A 22,822-nucleotide genomic window follows, 5' to 3' on the forward strand; every position below is an offset into this window, starting at 1 on the left:
TACACAGAATTGTACAACCATCGTCAGCATCGATTTCAGATCATTTTCATCACTCTAAAATGAAATGCTGTACCCATTAGCAGTTACTTTCTATTTCCCCCGATAGCCCTTTTCTGGACATTTCATATTAATGGAGTCATACACTGTGTACTTCTTTGTATCTGGCTTCTTTCACTAATTATAATGTTTTCAAGGTTCATCCGTGTTATAGTATTTATCAGTAGGACATAATAGTTTTTTATTGGCCAACAGGTTTCGTTGTATGGATATGCCACATTTCGTTCGTTCATTAATTGATGGACAATTGGGTTGTTAGTACTTTCTGACTATTATGAATAATGCTACTATGAGCATTTGTTTACAGGCTTTTGAGTGGATGTATGTTTTCATTTCTCAGGGGTGTATACCTAGGAATGGAATTTCTGGGTTATTGTGTACCTGCATATTTAGCATATTGAGGAACTTTATGACTGTTTTCCAAGTGACTATCCTATTTTATATTCCTGCTAGCAATCTATGAGGGTTCCGTTTTCTCCATATCCTCAACGCACTTATTAGTGTCTGTCTTGTTGACTGTAGTCATCATAGTGGCTGTGAAGTGTGGTGTCTCACTCTGATTTTGATTCCATTTCCCTGATAGATGATGCTGTTTACCTTCTATTCAAGTACTTATTGGCCATTTGTGTGTCATCTTTAGAGAAATATGTGTTCAAAACCTTTGCCCATTTTTAAAATTAGGTTGTCTTTTTGTTCTTGAGTCATGAGTATTCTTTACATATTCTCAATGTTTGTCCCTTAAAATATGATTTGCAAGATTTTTCTCTTTCTGTGGACTAGATTTTTACTCTGTTGATATTATCCTTTGAAATACAAGAGTCTTTAATTTTAGTAATGCCAAATTTATTTTTTCTTTTGTGATTTTGATGCCATATCTAAGAAAGCATTGCCTAATCCAAGGTCATGAAGATTTAAACATATGTCTTTTCCAAGGGTTTTATAGTTTTATCTGTTACATCTAGTTCTTTAATCTATTTTGGGTTAATTTTTGTATATGATGTGAGGTAAGGGGGCCCAGCTTCATACTTCTGCCTGTGGAGATCCAGATGTCACAATATTATTTGTAGAAAAGACTATTTTGTCCCCAGAATAGTTGGCAGCTTCGCTGAAAATCAATTTACAGGGGCCTGTGCTGTGGCGCAGCGGATTAACGCCCCAGCCTGCAGTACCAGCATCCCATATGGGTGCTGGTTCTAGGCCCGGCTGCTCCTCTTCTGCTCCAGCTCTCTGCTGTGTCCTGGGAAAGCAGTAGAAGATGGCCCAAGTCCTTGGGCCCCTGCACCCATGTGGGAGACCCGGAAGAAGCTCCTGTGTCCTGGCTTTGGATGAGTGTAGCTCCAACTGTTGCAGCCATCTGGGGAGTGAACCATTGGATGGAAGACCTTGCTCTCTTTCTCTGCCTCTGCCTCTCTGTAACTCTGCCTTTCAAATAAATAAAATAAATCTTTTAAAAAAAAAGAGAATCAATTGACAATAAGTATGACTTTATTTTTGGACTTTCCTTTCTATTTCTACATGTCTATTCCTGTGCCATTACTATACTCTCTTGATTGCTGTAGCTTTTTTTTAATTTTTATTTAATTTAAAGGCAGAATTAAAGATTGAGAAGGAGAGAAAGAGAGACAGAGAGAGAAATTGATCTTCCATCCACTGGTTCACTACCTGAATGGCTACAATGGTTGGGGCTGGGCCAGGCCAAAGCCAGGAGCCCAGACTTTCTTCTGAGTCTCTCATGTGGGTGCAGGGGCCCAAGCACTGGGCCATCTTCAGCTGCTTTCCCAAGTGTGTTAGGGAGCTGTATCCATAAGCAGAGCAGCCAGCACCCACATGGGAGGCAGGCATCGCAGGTGGAGGCTTAACCTGCTAAGCCACAACACTGCCTCCCTGCTGTAGCTTTTTAGTAAATTTTAAATTGCCACCTCAATCTTTTAATAATTAATTTTTCTTAGCAGGGTCAAAACATATTTACTGGTTAGGATAAAGTGTCATTTTAACCTAGTCTGTGCAAATATAATTTTAAATCGTTATAAAAACCTCATTTTTAATGAATTAATAAGATAGTATTTATTTTACCAAAGATTTTCTTCAGGGTTTTAGATTTAATTAAACCATTTCACAAATTTAGCTCTATTCCATTTTAACTAAAACCAGAGGAAAAAAGCAATGCCTATTTATCAGCAAGGTCTTTAATGTAGAAAAGCCACATTGAAATGTCTATTCTAAGATTTCACTAGGGACACTCATGGGTCTCTAATTCTCATGTAAATACTGCAGATTCTATAGTTGACTTCAGGTTAAAACCTGGCCTCCTTGGCTTACTCTTCCAGGCTCATCTCCCATATTGCCCTATTCTTCTATGCATTCTGGACTCCAGGCCTCTGTCTGTTGTACCAGAGCCCCTAGGAGCCCACCGGGTTTGTCTGTGGTTGCGCACAGATAGGCATGCGGTGCCCTCCCATTTCAGTCATGGCAGACTCCTCCTGATGCTTCAAGAATATGCTTGGATGCAGCCCTCTGGAGTGCTCTCTCTTCCCACGATAGTCTGTTACCCTCCCTCGTTCCTTTGGCTTTTCCTTGGCTTCCCCAGTTCCCTTTGCTTGTGCCTTTGTTGTAGCAATTTACCTTGTAACCGTCTACCTGTGTCTTCCTCCAACCTTGGTTGAGTCTCTCAGAAGCCAGAAGCTGAGTGTTTTCCTTGGCACATCCAGGGCCTTGGGTAGTATTCATATATAGTAGTAGGTGTGCAAGCAGCATGAGCTGGATGGCTCTTGTTTGTGACAGACTGAAATAATGTAACCATTTCTCATTCACACTTGCTCCTAGAACTCTACTGAGATCATTTTCAGGGTCAGAAAGCATAAAATCCTCACATAGTGGAATGCTTTGCCTATCTAGAAATACCTACTCACGCCTGCTGTTCCAGCTGCTCCCTCAGTAATAGCTGACCATGAGTGTAATATGTGATAGAATCAGCCGACATAGAATTCCCAGACCAGGACTTGTTCAACAGTGTTGGTCTTACTGCCACTTCTTTTATTTTTTCAGACCCAGAATTTCTTTTTAAAGAAAATGCATGTTTTTGGGCCAGCACTATGGTCTCAGCAGGTTAAGCTGCTGCGTTACAATGCCAGTATCCCATATAGGCACTGGTTCAAGTCCTGTCTGCTCTCCTTCCGATCCAGCTCCCTGCTAATGAACCTGAGAACACGGTGTAATATAGCCCAAGTACTTGGGCCCCTGCCACGCACATGGGAGACACAGATGGAGTTTCAGGCTCCTGCCTTCGGCATAGCCCAGCCCTGGCTGTAGCGGCCATTTGGGGAATGAATCAGTAGATGGAAGACATCTCTGTCTCCCTCTCCCTCTCCCTCTCCCTCTCCCTCTTCCTCTTCCTCTTCCTCTTCCTCTCCCTCTCCCTCTCCCTCTTCCTCTCTCTCTCCCTCCTTCTCCCTCTCCCTCCCTCCCCCTCCCCCTCCTCCTCTCCCTCCCACCCTCTCTCTCCCCACCGTATGCGTGTATGCACATGTGTGCATGTATGTGTGTCTACCCCTCTTTCTCTGTAATTCTGCCTTTCAAATAATCTTTTTAAAAAATATGTTTTGAGGGGAAATCAGAGAAAGTGAGATTTGCTCCAGTGCATGGGGGAGTTTTAGCGATGGCAATACACAGAGTGGACGCGTGTTCAGATGTAGATGCAGGCCTGTGGGGCATCAGCTCAAGGAGCCATGGTGCAGTACTGAGAAGGGGAAGGGAATGGCAGAAGGGAGAGACCTGAGGAGATGTGGCATTGAGCTTCTTGTCTGGTGGGGGAAACTGCCACTGAGATCAAATGAAGACAAACCTGGTAAACCCGCAGCAGCACAAGGCCAGGAGAAGACAGCGGGACCAAGCGTGCAGGAGTTAGGAAATGCAGTGTCCAGGCCGCTGCTCAGGGGACATTGCTTTGCCATCCCCAGGACCCCCTTTCTGCGACCCCAAGGCACTAAGTGCCACTGATTTTCCAATGCCAAGTGGAAAGTCCTTGCTGTTACCTAACTTTCTAGAAAAGCAAAGGAAGCGAGAAAGCTGCTGTTGGAACTATTTTCACTTGGAGTGGTGCAGTGAGGAAGAGTGGTTCTGTGGGATGAACAGCCGGGAACTGGGGGATGTGGTGTGATGAAACACCTCAGGGGATGGCAGCAGAAATGACAGATCCATGCCTGCCTGCGCAGGACACAGGCAGGAGGCAGCTTCGGTCCTTGCCTGCGTGTGCCTGATCTGACCCTCTCCGTAGGCCATTGAAGCATCAGTCCATGGTTTCCTGCTCTTGTTTTAAGTTCTTCTCTATTCCTGGTATTTCCTCAAAGTTTTCTCTTTCTCTCTCTCTCACTTAAAATTTTCATTCATTAGGTAGAAAAAGAGATAATAGCAGGATGCTGGATTTGGAAACGGCTGGGACTCAAACCAAGGCACTCTGATACAGGATGCAGGCGTCCCAAGCACTGTCTTAACCACTGCACCTGTCCGTGGATATTTTCATTTGTTTCGAGCTTAGCTGCTTGTTTTTCCTTTTAGCTGAAATCTGTTTTTAGTGGAAACATTCCCTTTATCTTAATGTGTAAGATACCCTAGATTCAGTTTTTAGAGCTGAACTCTTTTTACTACAAGGCTTTATTTTTCATCGATGGTACACTTTTTACTCCATGCTAAACATGTTGGTAAATGCAAAATGTGTGTGTCTGAATCTGTCCTTACATCTGTACCTATAATGAGTTATAGTTTAGTGTGGGCAGCTAGTCGTAAAATAATCTTCAGGTGCAGTTACTGTTATTCCATAGTAGTATGCTCACTTGAAGAAGATGAGAGTTTTATAGTCACCTATTATAGCTCTTTTTTTAAGTTTCCTTTTGAATTGTTGCTGTCTGCTTTAAAAATTGTACTAGCAATCATAATTATAACTTAGAATAAAGAGTACTTTTGCACTCTTTAAAAATGCTATTTCTAGAGTAAGCAGGCCTTAATCATTTATGTTCTGAGACTCTGGAAGAGGAACCATATTAACACAAATATTCAGACCGCAAAGAGAGGTATCATCTTTAAGGCTCTTAAATATTTTAATAAAATGATGGTGTTTCTTTTTTTAAAAAAAAGTCCTCTTCAAAAGAGTCTCTAATTTTTTTAGCTTATCAGAAATTTTGAATGCACACAACAATAAAACTGTATGATCAATGCCTACCCTTCTGACACCCAGCACATTTTAACGTATGGCCAAAGTTACTTCATTAATATGTTCACCTACTTTTCCCTCCCCTACTTTCAGGCCATTTAAAGTGAATGCTGGGCATCATTTTATATATAATAATGTTTCAATAGATAGAACTCTAAAAGATAAGAAAGTTCTTTTCATAGTGGGCTTGGCTTATAGAACACAGTTGTCCTGAAAAGCCACAGCTAAATTGATGCCAAATGGTAAGGGAAAAGGCTCATGTCATCATGATTGTCACTGGACACATGGGCATGAGCAGATCCATCACTACTGGCCATCTGATCTAAAAATGTGGTGGGACTGACGGAAGACCTGACTTTTGTAGCCATTATGAGAGTGAACCAATGGATGAAAGGTCTTTTCTGTCTCTCTGTCTCTGTCTCTCTGTCTCTCTCTCTCTCTTTGTAGGCATTGTAGGAGTGAACCAGTGGATGGAAGGTCTTTTCTACGTGTCTCTCTCTCTCTGTCTCTGTCTCTTTGTAGCCATTGTGGGAGTGAACCAATGGATGGAAGGTCTTTTTCTGTGTCTCTTTCTGTCTCTCTCTCTCTCTCTCTGCCTGTGTGTGTGTATGTCTATGTCTGTGTTTCCCTCTCCCTTTCAAATGCGTTTAAAAAAAAAAAAGATGTTTGTTGTGGCAACATTTCCAGCGATAGCAAAAGTGATTCCCCAGTGGAAGCAGCCGCTTCATCTTGAGGTGATTATCCTAAACCATCCAGGCCAAATCAGTGTTCCTTAAGCCCCCGCACTGGTTTTTCCCATAGTTCATTGCCTGCACATTTGCTCAGCTGAGAGGAACAACTGAACACTGTTCTGGTAAGAAGCTGGACAATGGCCCTGAATTCTTGAAGTCTGGTGAAGCTGCCTTCATTGATATGGTTCCTGGCAAGCCCGGGGGTGTTGAAAGCTTCTCTGACTGTGCTCATCTGGGTCGTTTTGCTGTTCATGATACGAGATGGTTTCTGTGGATATCATCGAGGCAGTGGACAAGAAGGCTACCAGAGCTGGTAAGGTCTGCCAAGAAAGCTCCAAAGGCTAAATGAGTATTATCCCTAATGTCTGCCATAGCGGTCTCAGTCAGTGGTGGAGGAAGGTTCTCAGCATGGTTTGTTTCCACTGATCATTCAAGTTTAATAATAAAAGACTGGTAATGAGAACAATGCGTCGTAAAACGTTCAGGAGGTCAGGAAGGTGATTTGTGGGCCATGTGTGTGTGTGGAGGGACAGTTTTAAATTTTAGTTTTTCAAATCATATTTTTTAATGCAGACAACTCGACCAAAAATCTGTCACAAAATTTTGAGACTCGGTCAAACAAAATTTAATGATGGGGAAAAAAGACATAGTTTTTCAAGCCTTAAAATCAAATGTCTAATCCATCTTTAGATTATCCAGGACACTTTTTCCATCCTTTTATAGTTGAATTGTTAAATCAGGGTCTATACAAGGCTAGTCTACACTTTTATTGCATTTGGTTATTCCCCTTACCGTAGATGGACATTTCTTTTAGCATATAGCAACTCCCCTTGCAACCCCCCTCCCCTGTTTATTTATCAAAGAAACCAGGTCAAGCATCTCTGAAATTTCCCATGTTTGGATCTGGCTGGCTGCCTATGTACAGTAGCAATGTGTTCTTCCAGACATGGTATTTTCCGTAAACTGATAGTTTGATCCATAGTCTTGATGAGTTTCGGGTTCCTTCTTATTGTTTTTTTTTCCATATGTATGAGAATACTTGGTGTTAGATGGGATATGTTCCCTGTTGCATTTCATTGGGCAGCAGGCAAATTCTGGTTTTATCTTGCCCAATGTCTTGCTAGCAGTGTGTTTAGAATGCAAATGAGGTTTCTGTTCTATGATTTTTTTAATTAATCAATATTTTAGATTTGGTATTTATATTTTTAGAGAATACTGTTTAAGCAAAACAAAATTAAAGAGACCCCTTGACATATTCTTCTGATACTGCCTAATTCAGGCACTTAAGATAACAGTAATATTTTGGAAAAACCACCTGGGTGTTGATATACATAGTTCATTTTTAAAATCTGAATCTATATGATTCCTGATTTAACATCTAATTAATGTCTTAAGTTGCTGCATATCTGTCATTTTAGGTTTTACATATCAATATGACATACATTTTCTATAAACCCTTGGAGATTTGTAGAAGATAAAAATAAAGGGTAAGTCAGTAAGAAGTTACAGAAGAGAAAGAAAAGGGGGGAGGGGGACAAAGCATGAGAGCTGCTCTTTGAAATCCTCTAGAGACGTTATAATAATTGAGCTAATATGCACTGGTTTCTTAGGACTCGCCTTTGTAGTTTGGACCTTGAGTGCTTTAGAAATGAGTTTTCTCCCCATGCCTCATCACTGTTAAAGGCATATTAGATATGGTCACGTCATCGTGGTTTACTTAACAACTGGAAAAGAAAGTAGAAGAGTTGAAAAATATTGGAGATGTTTAATATTTTCAGGTGTGACTTGAATCAATATATCAAAAATGAGATGGCCAGCACCGCGGCTCACTAGGCTAATCCTCCGCCTTGCGGTGCCGGCACACCGGGTTCTAGTCCCGGTTGGGGCGCCGGATTCTGTCCTCGTTGCCCCTCTTCCAGTCCAGCTCTCTGCTGTGGCCCAGGGGTGCAGTGGAGGATGGCCCAAGTGCTTGGGCCCTGCACCTGTATGGGAGACCAGGAGAAGCACCTGGCTCCTGCCATCTGATCAGCGCGGTTTGCCGGCTGCAGCGGCCATTGAGGGGTGAACCAACAGAGCCAAATACCTTCTCTGCATTTGATCTTTCAACTCTTTTTCCAGCACTTCACTCTCTCAGTGAGCCTCCTGCTTGGCTGAGCACTCTGTGTGGATTTCTCTCTCTCCCTGCTGACTCTCCAGCATTGCTTCTGTCCGCCTCCTTTTTTGACTTGCTCTGCTTTTTTTTTTTTCCCTGGCCCTTTCATTTGGCCATAGGTGCCTCTGTAGATCTCTAACCTTCACCTCTGCCGGGAATTCCACACCTTGTTTCTATTTGCTCTTTTGACAGCTTTGCTCAGATATCTCATTGATCCTTCTCTCTAAAGCCTGGTTCATTTTCTTATCAACCCTCCCCAACTTCTCTGTTTCTGGCAAGCTCCCATTCATCTAATCAGAAAAGCCATGGTAGTGAACTGTCCTGTTCTGAGCATCATTAGTTGACAGCCAAGTGTGTCCCTGATCCAGTCACTGAAGTATCCCTTGGATGTGTCCCTTTCCCACTAGTCCTACATCTGGTTATGACCCTTGCCTTCTCCCACTTGGCTCTTTTAAAAGAAACTTTAGACAAAATAGGGTAAACTATTTATTTAAGCAAAGAATAATTTGTGAACCAGACAGCGCTCAAAACTGAAAGATAGCTAGAGAACTCTACTTTAGCAAGATGAACTGCGGGCTTTTATAGTCTAAACACAGTATCAAAAAAAGTTGATCAAGAATGATAAAAGGGGAAAAATGTGAAGAGAAGCATTAGGAATAGAAATATTAGCAATGAAAAAGACAAAAGTAGATGTCAGTGGAAATCAAAATAATAAAAGACAGTAGTTTCTTAATAAAGAACAACTTCATGCTAATAAATTTGCAAATGTAGGTATAATGGAAAAGTTTCCAGAAAATTATAAAACTGAGTTCAGAATAAGTATAGGGAGCCTTTAGCTTAGTAGTTAAGATGCCTGTATCACATATCAGAAGACCTGATTTTGATCCCTGGCTCTGGCTCCTGACTGACTTCATTCCAGTGCAGACACTAGGAGGCAGCAGTAATAGCTCAAGTAAGTGGGTCCCTGCCACTCATGTAGGAGACTTAGGTTAAGCACCTAACTCCCAGTTTGGGCCCTGGCCACTGTGAGCATGTGAGGAGTAAACCAGAGGATAGGCACTCTCTATGTTGTCTGCCTCTGTGTGTGTGTGTGTGTGTGTGTGTGTGTCTCCGTGTGTCTCCCCCGACCCCTCTGCATGTAAATATACATACACAGACACATTATATTATATTATATTATACACATATAATATCTGCCTTCAAATAAATAAAAATGAAAATAAAAAATATAAAACCTAAATAAATCTTATTAAAGAATGTGAACACTACTTAGAACACCAGGTCTAGATATTTTACTTAGTTAATTCTCCCCAAAATTTAAGAACTAGGTGATGCCAGTTGTATGAACCTGAATAAGAACATCCTCAACTTATTTTATGATGCTAGTATAACTTGACACTAAGAACCAGGGCAATAAAGGAGAAAAAAAATTACAAGTCAATCTCCAACATAAAAGCAAAACTGTTAAATATTAGCAAGACAAATTTAGTAGTGTAAAAAAACAGAATTATGACATGGAAAGTTGTTTTAGCATTAAAAAGCCTATTACTAGTATTTACAACATTAAAAAAAGAACAATGAATATAGCAGTTTTACTAGATACAGAAAAAAGAGCCACCATTCATAATTGATATTCATAGAATTTGGATTATGCCAACAAAAAGCCTACAGCAGATATTGTCTCAGGGCTGAACATCAAAAAAGAATTTTCTAATCAGAAGCACGAGAAATATGTCTCCTAGCAACACTACCTCTCTGTTGGAATTCTTAGCCTAAACAATAAGACAGGAAAAATTTCGAAAAATAAAGTATCTTCTTCTTGGTAAATCAGGTGGTTTTGCTCATATGTGGAAAAGTCTAAAGCAAATATTAATTATAAGAATTAATAACAAAGCTATAGCAATCAAAACAGTATATTAATGGCATAAAAACAGATACACAGACCAATGGAACAGAAACGATAGCCCAGGAGACCATGCATACATGGACAATTAGCCTTTGACAAAGGCATGAGGAATGCACAATAGGGAAAGGACAGGCCCATCAATTAATGATGTTAGGAAAACTGGATAACCACATGCAAAAGAATGAAATTGGACCTTATGTTACACATACACAAGATTCACTCAAAATGCATCTTAGACTTAAATGTAAAACCTGACAGCAGAAACTATAAAGTAAAAGCTCTGTGGCATTGGTCTTGGCAATGATGTGTGTGTGTGTGTGTGTGTATGTGTGATCTCAAAAGTCAAAATCGTGACAGGTGCTGTGGTGCAACAGGTTAAGCCCTACTTGGGACACCCACATCCCATATTTAGAGTGCTGGTTTGAGTCCCAGCTACCCCACTTCCTATTCAGCTCTCCAATAATTTGCCTGTGAAGCAGGGGATGATGGCAGAAGTACTTGAGTCGCTGCCACCCATATGGGACACCCTGACTGAATTGCTGGCTCCTGGCTTCTGCTTGCCCAGCTCTAGCTGTATGGCCATTTGGGGGTGAATTAGCAGATGAAGAGTTGGTCAGTATCTGTTTCTCTCTCCTTGCCTTTCAAAGAAAATTGTTTTTAAACTCACATTATTCACAATAGTCACAATGTGGAAACAACCCAAGTGTCCCTTAGCAGACGAATGGATAAACAAAATGTGGTATATGTGTGGAGTACTTAATAATGGAATATTTTTCAGCCACAAAAAAAAGATCTCCTTCCATGTGTAGCAGTGTGGATGAACCTGGAGAGCATTATGCTAAGTGAAATAAGCCAGACACAGAAAGACAAAACTACTGTATGATCTCTTACATGTGGGATCTGAAAAAGCTGAACTCAAACAGATTAAGATTGTACTTGCTATGGGCAAGGCTGGGGACAGAGGCCAGCTGCAGGTGGAGAGAAGTGAAGGAAGAGGGAATATGAGTATTAGTCAAAGGGTAGAAACTTTTATTTTTTTTTAAGATTTATTTATTTATTTGAAAGGCAGAGTTACAGAGAGGCAGAAGCAGAGAGAGAGAGAGGTCTTCCATCTGCTTGTTCACTCCCCAGCTGGCCGCCATGGCCAGAGTTGTGCTGATCCAAAGCCAGGAGCCAGGAGCTTCCTCCGGGTCTCACATGCAGGTGCAGGGGCCCAAGGACTTGGGCCATCTTCTACTGCTTTCCCAGGCCAGAGAGCTGGATCGAAAACAGAGCAGCCAGGACTCAACTGGCACCCATATGGGATGCCAGCACAGCAGGTGGCGGCTCTACACACTACGCTACAGCACGAGCCCAGAAACTTTGAGTTATGGTTGAATTCTGGGGATCTAATGTAATGCATGGTGACTATACAGATATTCGTTGACTTACACTGGAGTCCTACATACTGATAAAACTGAAAATTTCCTAAGCTGAAAATGTCTTTGCTGCACGTAACCTACTGAACATCCCAGCATAAGGGCACAGTACACTCCAGTGTGTCAAGTTCCCCCTGGCGAGCTCATGGCTGGCTGGGAGCTGTGACTCCCTGCCACTGTCCAGCATCACAGGAGAGATCACCATTAAATTGTAGTTTCTATGCAGTGTGTATGGTTTTCCCACTATCCTTATGTCAAAAACTTGTCCAAGTGTTTTAAGTCAGGGATCAACTGCAGTTAACACTTGAAATTTGGTAAAAGAGTAGATCATTTCTCACTGCAAGAAAAAAAAATACCAGCTATATGAGGTGCTGCATTGATGTGTTAATTGATTATGGTAATCATTTCACAATGTGTACATGTATCAGATCATCGCATTGTGTTATTTAAATATCTACAATTTTTGTTAATTATATCTCAGTAAAGCTGGGTAAAGAGTTTAATAGGCTTTTCAGCTGACAATCTGTAGAAGTCAGTTGGAAAATATAATTTTTCGGAGTTAACATTTGTAATTGCAACAATAAAAACATAGCTCAATAAAGTACCAAAAATTTATGTTGAGAAATTTTGATTTTATTGAAAAACATTGTTTCTGAACAGAATTGGGAGATTTACAGTGTTAAATGCGTAAGAAGTCTCATTAACACAAAGATACAGGTGTATGGTTTTCTCCAAACTGATCTTTAGATTCAAAGTCTTTCACATCAAACTCTTCATGGAGTTTTTCATGCAACTTGATGAGCTAAATGAAAGGATAAAAGGTAAGAAAACCTCCAGGTTTTTAAGGAAAATACTGTTCAAAGGATCAGGAGAGGAACTTGGCCTACTAGATCAAAATATGTTAAATAAAGGTTAGCTGGTTACCAGAGGGGGTACTGACTGATCAACTAACAGAATAAAATAAGTCAGAGAGGCCTATGTGTGACAGAATGGCACTGGGATCATTGCCGACCTTCTTCTGAATATTCAGTTCTTACCCATGATACTGCATAAAAACGAATTTTTAACTGATCACATCTCTGGGTAGGCAAGTTGTTGGTTTAACTTTTTCTTTACACCTTGCTTTTGTCTATATGTTTAAAGAATTATTAAGAATATATTATTTTAATTGTATTCTAAATCATACATTTTACTTTTAATGAAAAAAAAACTTTTCATTTTGAATTTTTCCAACTCTTCTTACTTGATTATTCGTCTAGATTAACTTCAGAGTTATTTTTGGCAACTTCCAAGCTACCTCCTCCCCTCACACACACACACAAAAATAACAATTTCATTGTGATTTTGACTGGAATTGTCTGCTACATAATAGGCACTCAGTACATACTTGTTAAGTAAATAAATATGGGAACAATTCACATCTTTGAGGTTAGCCCTTCCAATAGAGAACATAGCATGTTACTCAATCTTTTCAAGTCGTTTCTTTATTAATGGAAGTTTTGTGTTTTTTTTTAATACAAATCCCACACATTCATGCAATTAATAATTTCTAAAATTGTATAATCTTTCCATTTTCCACCACATTGAGTCAAACCCTTAACTGAATATCCTTAATGTCAGGACTTAAAAGAGTCAGAAAGATGATTTAAACATGAAAAAACATGCCCTGTGTAGTGAGGTTAAGGACCTGGGTTTATTTAGCTTAGAATAAATGGCTGAATTGAAACTGAATACCTATCTCCCAGCATTTGGGAACAGCTCACTCTCTTTCAGCTCTGCTCTGCAGAAGACACAAAAAAGAGACTTCAAGTGTGAGGAATTTACATGAGAGAGTGCGAGCTAGCAGCTTGAGACTGCATGAGACCTCAAATGTTTTATTTGCACTGCACAGCATATTTGAAAAGTTTAAATTCATTTAGAGTTCGAGAAAATTCGAGGGAAAATTTGGATTTCCAGCTTTTCAGGAAAGGCCCAACATGTGGCATCATGGCACATCTAATGGCAACTGAGGGCTGGCGCTGAGCCACTACTGTCCGCTCAAATGTGACTCTGAGCTCCCTCCAGGTCTTCCTGCCAGAACCAGACCCTGCCCTCAATACCTGTCTTGCCCCTTTGGCATCGAATCCGGCCCGTGGGTCCAAGTGCTGAAGGCAGAGTTGAGTTGCACATGGGTGGGAGTGGCATGGCATTTTCGACATTTTTGGTATTGTCTTTTGAAAAAAGATGGTCCCGACTGCCCAGTGGAAGTGAGCGTAGAGGACTTCTCAGGTGGTTTCTTGCCTGCGATGCCAAGATCCTGCTAGCGCAGCCCAGTGGTTCCTGAGTTCCCACTGCACACGGCTGTCGAGGCTCAGACTTGTACTGGCCCCGGGGAGGCCCCGGCGGCTGGCTTCGTCTGGCCTACTCCCCAGGCACAGGCTGCTGCCGAGGGCCTGCTTGAAGAGTTAACAAGCTACCCCATTTGGAAGATTTATTAAAAATCTGTGTTTCTTTTAAGCGTGGTTATTTAAAGATGAGTGAAGAGTTTTTGTCGAGAACATTGAGTTTTATAAGTACACAGTATTATATCATTTTCATCATTGTGCATGGTCTGGCAGAGTTACGATTGTGGGAACCATAGTTTTGAGTATCATTTCATCTCTGCTTGCATATTATCTAAACATACTTTTCATTTTTAACGTCGAGGGCATATTTTTATATAAACAGAAAGTGAGAAAGTAGTTCGGAGTAGAAATCTGAGGCGATAATTTCTCAATTTGTTTTATTCTAATTTTTGTCTGCCACAAGAAGCTTTCTCTTTCAATGTTAACAATCTTTGGTGGATTCCACAGATAAAATTAACAGCCCATGTGGCTCTGGTATAACCTATACAGTCAACAGACGACAGGTAGAAAATAAGTTTTTTCTAAATAAATTTGATAACAAATTATTTTATTCACAATTTTTTTTTCATGAAACTAACCAGTTTGCCCCATTTGTTTTGGCATCAAACAGACATAGCTGTATTGTGACTCAGAGTCTAGTACTGTCCTTATTTAAGGACATGAAATGTTATCTCAAGGGAACCTTCTTGGAGTCTTTAAATGTCTTGGGTAATAAGTAAAATTTTTAGCCAAGGGCCAAATATCCAACTTACCCACCCAAATTGTTTCCCAACTGTGGTCTTAGATTAGGATCCTGTGTGTGTATTCTTAAACTTATGACAGGACTCTTGGTTTTTGGTTCCCACAGAACAACCCCTTTCTTCAGTCCCACACATCACCAGCAATAGTAAAGGTCACACTTGGGCCTGCAACTTGTTTCAAAGGGCCCACACGAGGTTCTTCCAAGGGCCTCATCTCAGACTTAAGTGACAGTGTCAGACTCATGATTTCTCTACCTTTTCTGCCCTAGACCTCCGGATAAGGATGGGTATAATGTTGCATATGCACCCAGTTTCGGGAGTAATAAGTTATGACTTCATTTTCCTTGAGTGAAACAGCTACAAAACAGATCATTTTCCATCATTTATGTTCCTGATGGAGTCTAGCACACAAAGCATTGTCAAAACTTGGTAGATATTAGCCTCATTTTTCCTACCCTCTTATTAAACTGCAACCAAGTTTTCAGGTGGAGAATGAGAACTGACTCATGACTTCAGACTGAACAGTTGCATGTCTGAACTGGCACGCCATACAGAGCCACTTCTGGGTTAACGCACAGTAGTCTGATTGAAACCAATACCCTTCTTAAAACAAATAGAAGACCACTGTCTAACTCCCTTAAGTAAGCTTACCTGTGCCAAAATTTTGAGCATCTATAAGTTTTAAATTGGATTTCTTTGAAATTACCTTTAGAACTAAATCTTCAAATCATCTGTACTCTAGATTTTGAATTATAAATACAGCTTTCATTTGAACCTGTAGTTTGCTATAGCAATTGAAGGAGAAATCAAAAGTGATAAATGGCTGATATTCTTAAAGAGCATACAGATTAAAATTTGTATCAAGTCAATTGAGATTTTTAAAAAGTTGAAATCTAGAATGAGGATTGTTCCATAAGATAACTAGCCCAAACTCTTTAAAATCTCATTGTTAGGAAAAAGAGAAGAGAAAACTGCTTTAGATTAAAGGAAAAGAAGACGTGACCAGCATTGTGGCCTAACAAGTTATGCTATCGCCTGGGACACTGACATCCCATATGGGTGCATGTTCGTTTCCTAACTGCTCCACTTCCTATCCAGCTCCCTGCTAATGCACCTGGGAAAACAGTGGAAGACTGATCCAAGTACTTGGGCCCCTGCACCCACATAGGAGACCTGGATGAAATTCTAGGCTCCTAGCTTCAGCCTGGCCCAACCCTGGCGCTATTTGGGAGTGAATCAGCAGATGGAAGATTTGTCTCCCCTTCTCTCTCTGTAATTCTGACTTTCATATAAATAAATATTTTAAAAAAAGGAATACATCTCAAAATTTATGACCTTTGATTGGATTCCAATTTGAGAGAAAATCTGAGATACAGATTTGGGACAGTTGGATGTATCTAAATATGTACTAGTTTGAGCAATAATGTTTTGCTGTATTGCAGCAATACTTTTTTGGTGACAGGAATCTCCTTACTGTTTGGAAGTCTACACTCACATTTTTAGAAATAAAGTTTTATATTGTCTAATTTGTTTTGAAATGATTTAGCAAATACAATTGTTTGGATATGAAGCAGCAAAATCTTAACCATCATTGAATCCAGATTGAGGGTTTTGGGGTGTTTGTGGCACTATTTTTCTACATTTTTGAATGTCTGGATTGTTTTCATGATTGCATGATGATGCCAATAAAGCTGTCAGCTCAGGGAGGGAAGTACTGCGGGGCATGGTAGGTCTTCCTGAGCCTGCCTTGTGGCTGGGGAGAAGGTTTTGCTGGAGGAGAGCGCTGTACATGATGGCTGGAGGCCCCTGTGCAACAGTGTGCACCTGCCAGGCCTTCCCAGTGGTCAGCAGGCCACACAGAGGCACTTTTCCAGGCGCCCTGTGAAAGGTCCTAGAGGAGCCATGGCAGAGGGCTTTCTTTCCACCACAGGTTTCTCTTTGGCAGTCGGGGGCTGCTCCAGGCACCTTGGCCATGAGTCCACTGAGAGCAAAAAGTGAGGCTGGATACTTTGAAAGTAAGAACTCTGTTGGGGATTTGCTGTCAGCATCTGGGGACTGTGAACTACAGCACCCTAAATAAATGACCACTCCCTTAAACACATTATTCATTAGAGCACAATAAGTAGTTTACTGCCTTGCTAAGCTAGGATGGAATTTGTTCAATTCATGCTTGACTATTTTTTTTGAATTGTAATTTTTGTCTACATGTGAAGTCTCCAGTTTCTAATAAAGCTATTTTGGAACAATTAATTTTTTTAAAAGATTTTATTGGAGAGGTAGAGTTACAGAAAGAGACAGAGATCTTTCATCCTCTGGTTCACTCCCCAAATGGCTGCAACAGCAAGAGCTAGGCTGATCCAAAGCCAAGAGTGTCTTCCAAGTCTCCCACACAGGTGCAGAGGCCCAAGGACTTGGGCCATCTTCTACTGCTTTCCAGGCCATAGCAGAGAGCTGGATCAGAAAAGGAACAGCTAGGACATGAACTGGTGCTCATGTGGGATGCAGGCGCCTCAGGCAAAAGCTTCGCCTACTAGGATACAGCGCCAGCCCCAGCAGTTAATAATTTAGTATGAAATAAAATAGTAGCAGAACTCCCGTTTGTCCTTCCTATCATAAACTATTATTGGACACTCCCCCTTTTTATCTCAGAGACTTAATATTCTTTGGCAAACAACCAGGTGAGCCAGAAGAAAGTTATTGTGGGAACAAATCATTTTCATTGAGGGTTTGGAGGTGGTTGAAGGAGAGAGAGACAGGAAGCTACTCTCAAAAAAGTGCAGCAGGCAAGAGGCCGAGGGGGACTGGAGACTTCGGGCTGCTTGGAGGCCAAGCAGAGAGGATCCCATGATGTTAGGCAATTTAGAAACATGAAGCCGGCGCCATGGCTCAATAGGCTAATCCTCCGCCTGCGGCGCTGGCACACCAGGTTCTAGTCCCAGTCGGGGCGCCGGATTCTGTCCCGGTTGCCCCTCTTCCAGGCCAGCTCTCTGCTATGGCCGAGAGTGCAGTGGAGGATGGCCAAGTGCTTGGGCCCTGCACCCCATGGGAGACCAGGAGAAGCACCTGGCTCCTGCCTTCCAATCAGCATGGTGCACCGGCCCCGGCAGCCATTGGAGGGTGAACCAACGGCAAAAGGAAGACCTTTCTCTCTGTCTCTCTCTCTCACTATCCACTCTGCCTGTCAAAAAAAAAAAAAAAAAAAAAAAGAGAAACATGAATTATTTGTGGAAATGCCCACACCTGAAGGTTCCTGGTGGGAAGATACTTTTCTTACAAAGTCACCCTCCCTCTCCCCCATCTCTTCCTATGTCTAAAAACAGCCCTCTCAGATTTAAAAGGACCGTAACAGCCTATGAGAAAACAGGCATACTTACCCATGATTTGCAAGTGCCTCATAATTTTGAATGCCATTGTCAGGTAGTTTTCAGATGCAAAATTTACTGCTTCTTTTCCCTCCACTGTCCTCCTGACTCAGGTTTTGAGGATTTAGAACACCAGTGTTACGAGCTGGGAGTTGGTACCCCGAGTCAGGAAAGCAAAGGGCCTCCTGGATTCTTTGGAAGGTGGGTTAGCTTCCAAGAGAGGAGAAGGTTTACCATAGCCCTGGGCACATACAGAATCGCAGTGGGCTGCTGAGCGCTATGAAGTGGATTTCATGGAGAGCAGAGATGCGAATGTGGTCTTTGTCACTGCCTGTTATCTATGCACAAATGAAATACATCTCCCTGAGGTTTCAGCAACAGTCATTTTTTGTTTATGTATGGATTTGATTTGCCATGAGAACTGACACAAGTTCCTAGTGTGTTTAATCTCTCTTCAAGCTTCTCTTTAAACACTAAACTTTGATATGACCAATGGAATTGGAACTAAGCAGCTGCAGATCTCTCTTCCGTGTTGAATTTGCCAGTTAGTTTGCAGGTGCTATGAGACCGGATTACTATTTTCTCTTGAAACCACTAACAACTAGATGCTGGTTCAGGAATGATTTGCTTTGGCATGCTCCTGGCCTTGGGGTGGGGGAGGGGGCGTAGGAAGCAAGGTTTAGTAAACTCATTTCCCCTAGTAACTTAAGTGATAAATCATTAGGAATCTACCTTTTACTGTTTTCTTTTTCTATAGGGGAAGGTGTCATATTGAGACTTCATTGTTGACCAGGCCAAGTAGGATTTATCACTGAAGTGGTATCTCCAGATACCAGGCTTCCTGAACTCAAAGCTGTAGCTTTCATGGTCAACTTCAGGTTTAGCTTCTTCCTGATAACATTTTACTGCTGGAAATTTGCACAGGAAGAAGATTTTTGAAATTTTGAAAATACCATCTGAATCTTAATCATTTAGAATTGTCGACAAGTAAAAACAATGACTTTGTTCAATGTTGCATAGGTTTTGTTGTGGTTGTTCAACCCTTTCAGAGAAAACATTATAAATCATGACTTGAAAAACCACTTTTAAGTTTTGTAATGTGTGTTTGTGAGTCCCAAATTGCTAAAGACGATTCTGTTACAGTCCCCCCGCCCCCAGCAGTAGGACAAATAAACAGCTGGAGAAGTGACTTCCACTCTCTCAGTGACCTAAGGAATGAAACATTTGTTTTAAAGCTCCCAGAGTAATGCCAATAATGTGCACATTTTGTTTGACATTTTAAGCAGAAGAAAGCCACATGACCATAATGCAGTGCATTTTCAAGAGTGTTAGGAAAAAAATATATTTCATCTCAGTAAATCTGGAGATTAGCCTTTCATAGATGTCACTTATTTCACAATCCGCGTGACCAAAGCAATTGTGCTGTCAGAGCAGTAACTTGTTTAGACAGAGCGTCAAAGTCTCTACTCACTGATGTCCTGGATCTTTCTGCAGGAGTGTTAGCAAAATACTGAATGTGAAAGCGGGAACTTTTAATATGTTGTCCTTTATGTACACATTATTTCTTTATTTATTCTTTTTTGAGGACTTATTTATTTGAAAGGCAGAGTTACAGTTAGAGAGATCTTCCATATGCTGGTTCACTCCCCAAATGGCTGCAACATCCTGGCCTGGGCCAGGCTGAAGCCAAGAGCCTGGAGCTTCATCCAGGTCTCCCATATGGCTGCAGGGGCCCAAGGATTTGAACCATCTTCCATTGTTTTACCAGGTACCATAGTAGGGAGCTGGATCAGAAGTGGAACAGCTGGGACTCAGCCCTGTGCCCGTATGGGATGTTGGCATTGCAAGGGGTGGCCTAACCAGTTACGCCACATCACCAGTCCCATATGTTCACATTATTTCAGAACGATCATAGTCATGGAGTTGGGTGCTGAGGGGATCTGATGGCCTGGAGATCACTTATTTCAACTCTTGCCGCCTCCAATTTCATGAATAAAATATTGTTTCAGGGAGCTAGTGATTTCCTGACGTCATCTCAGTACCTCGAGACCCACCCCCCTCTGCCCCCGTCTCAGGTGGTCCTTCACCTCCCATTCTTCCACCAAATACTTGACTGTGTTAACTGGGAACAGTCTTATTTTGTCTTTTCCAGGAAAGTCATGGACAGGACAGTTTAGACCTCTAGGGAAGCTGGAAGAGAGAGTGAGAGAGAGAGGGCAAGGGCGAAGGCAAGGGCAGGAGGAAAGAGTTACCCTGGTCCTTTCTGTGAATCCTGTAAGATGAATGATAGTGTCTCACATCTTCACAGAAGCCTTGGGGCCAGGCTTCTTTCACTTAGCATGATGTTTCTGATTTAGTTCTGTCATTGCTTGCCATTGTAGCTCATTCGTATTTTAGGAATGACATAGTATTTCACTGCTGACTGTATCCTTATTTTGAAAAACGTTGGCTGATGAATGTTTGCATTTGTCCCAGTTTGAGATGATTGTGAAGAGTGCTGTTCTGAGCACTCTAGGTGCCTGCTTCGTACTCAGCCCTTTTTCACATTGGTAGTAGCGACTTGTGCTCCTAGTAGTGCATGAAAGTCCCAGCCGTGCTACAGTCTGCCAACACTCTGGGCTCTTCTTTCATGTAGGCCGTTCTGGTGACTGGGGGAATTTCTTTTTTACTCATGTCATATTTCTTTTTATCTTATTCTATATAAAGACTTGGCTCTACTTGAATTAGAGTAACTTACTTACAGACAAGATACATGCATCTTCAAATAGGTGTTAAATGATTCTTTTCATGTGCTAATTAGCATTGGCTAGCAGAAGGTGGCCAAGTTCTGTGCACCAGCTCAGACTGAATTAATCATCCCATCTGAAAGCACAGATTTTCAGGCGTATTACACCTCCTCGTTTATTCCATTTTACAGGTGGAGTGACTGAGTCACTTCAGGAGCTAGGGACCATGCCAGGTGTTAGGACCAGGCCTCCTGGAGGAGCCGAGAAATAGTGTTCACCCTTGCCTCTATTGAGTCTTTGCTTTGCTAAGTAATCCTTAAGTGCCTACTGCACGCTGGGCCGGGCCCCTGGGGTTCCGTGGTAAAGGAACTTACAACCTAAGGATGTCCTCTTTCATTTTTTTCAGGTTATGGCTTTCAGATCACAGCCTATTTCCTCAAGAGAGGGATACGTCTGCGCTGCATCAGAGGCTCACGGAATTCTGGTGAGAAGCTGAGCCCTTGGATCACTTCACACAAGCAGCCTGCCCTAGAGAAGGGAGGGAAGTGAAGGGATGCAAACTCCTACTTGCTTCATTGCTTTCGTGTCATTGAGTGTTTCCAAACATTCGTGGTTTCCCCGCCACACAGCTTGTACTGCTTACTGCTTCTTGGAGAACAGTGAGCAGGGCCACACTGTGCTTTCCTTTGCTGATGCATCTGGGCACTTTCGTTGGGTTTCCAGAGTTTCATGGTTGTCAGTGCACACCAAGGCCCTGGGGTACAGAGCAACTTGCATATGAGAACACTTTCCCAGTCCAGATCTGGCAGAGCCTTCCCTAGGTATGCGCTGAGGCCAGTCCTCCCTACCCCCAACTTCCCCAAGTCAAGATGTCCACTGGGGAAATGATGTCAGATTTGTCCAGCCAACAACAATAAAGTCAGAAGCTAATGACTATCCTTGGAGTTGATCTGAACACTGGAAAGAAAATGTAGCTCAGCTTCCTTAGACCGTTTCATTCTGGGTGTAAGATAAGAACCAGGGTCTAAAAATTAACTCCATGGAGGTTTGCTTGTAGAATCTTCACAATTATCAACACTTTCTTAAGTGTTACTCAAATATATTACTCTCTTAATAGGGCCTTCCACTCTGTTCAACTCTCTTAGTAAAAGAAGTCAGCTAACTGTGTCTGTTAAAATACAACCCAGCTATCCTTCGTGATAGGAACTGTCATTACCTAAATCTATAATCTATGTTAAATATTAAAATAACTGTTATGACCTAAGCAGAGTAAATGGGTGTAGGAGTTGCTTTCTGCCCAATTCCTGCCACCAAATGTTTAAAAAGCTACCATTCTAGCATTTTTATTTTGCAGAGGAAGAAATGGGAATACAAAACATGGAATTTTTTTTGAAAGAACTGACAATTTTGCATTCTAATTCTGATTCACTAATGAACTGCTGTGTTTTAGTTTTCTGATTTTTGTTGAGGACAGGTGGAAAAATAATGAGTTCTTTGGTTCACTTCCCCCTTCCATAAAGTGGAAAGCAGGCTGCTTACCCCTTGTCTATGTTAGGCATTTTAAGAACTAATGAATAAATATTATCTACCTTGATAATTTGGTTCTTCTGGCTTTTCAAAGTCCATCCTTAGTCTTATAGCCAGATCCATCCACATTGAGTCATGGTTCAAGCACACCCAGTTTCCCCACCTGAAGCTGGGGATATGACAGGACAATAAGCTAGGCCCACTCACAGCGGGTTTTGATGTTTGTACCTCCCATGTTGGGCACTGGGGAGCCATGATAGACTTTTGGGTGGAGTCGGTAAACCTGTATTTGAACTGTTAACTTGTTGTGCTGATTTGGATGAATTGGAAGAGGGAGAGTGACCACCAAGGAGACAGCAGTTAGCTATCCAGGGGTAAAGAGAGCTGGTACTAGGACAGCAGATCAGATCATTAGGCCTTTTGGCTTAATCTAACCTGGCCAATTTAATGTAAGTTGTTAACTGTTTAAATTGTGCATCTGCATAATCATAATCATAATTCGTTCTTTTTTTTCTTAAGATTTTTTTATTGAAAGAGTTACACAGAGAGTGAGAGTCAGAGAACCCTTTCATCAGCTGGTTCACTCCCCAGATAGCTGCAGTGGTCAGGGCTG

The 22,822-nt window shown here is 41.6% G+C and overlaps 1 protein-coding gene across 17 annotated transcripts in view; it reads left to right on the plus strand.

Moving 5' to 3' along the window:
* The window catches only part of SLX4IP (SLX4 interacting protein), a 262,836-nt gene that overhangs the window by 217,002 nt on the left and 23,012 nt on the right, over positions 1-22,822 (plus strand). For 16 of the 17 annotated variants that reach the window (XR_016215932.1, XM_089307317.1, XM_089307326.1 and 13 more), the window contains one exon: positions 21,089-21,166. Coding sequence is in view for 16 of the 17 variants with exons in the window: in XM_089307317.1 (XP_089163443.1) it covers positions 21,089-21,166 (78 nt within the window). In the remaining variant the exon portion in view is untranslated. Of the gene's footprint in view, positions 1-15,547; positions 15,833-21,088; positions 21,167-22,822 lie in introns of those variants that run through there. The other variant, XM_089307324.1, reaches the window with a different exon arrangement.

The sequence above is a fragment of the Oryctolagus cuniculus genome, chromosome 11 (assembly GCF_051225735.1).
Source record: "Oryctolagus cuniculus isolate XC-2025 breed Fujian yellow rabbit chromosome 11, ASM5122573v1, whole genome shotgun sequence".
NCBI lineage: Eukaryota > Metazoa > Chordata > Mammalia > Lagomorpha > Leporidae > Oryctolagus > Oryctolagus cuniculus.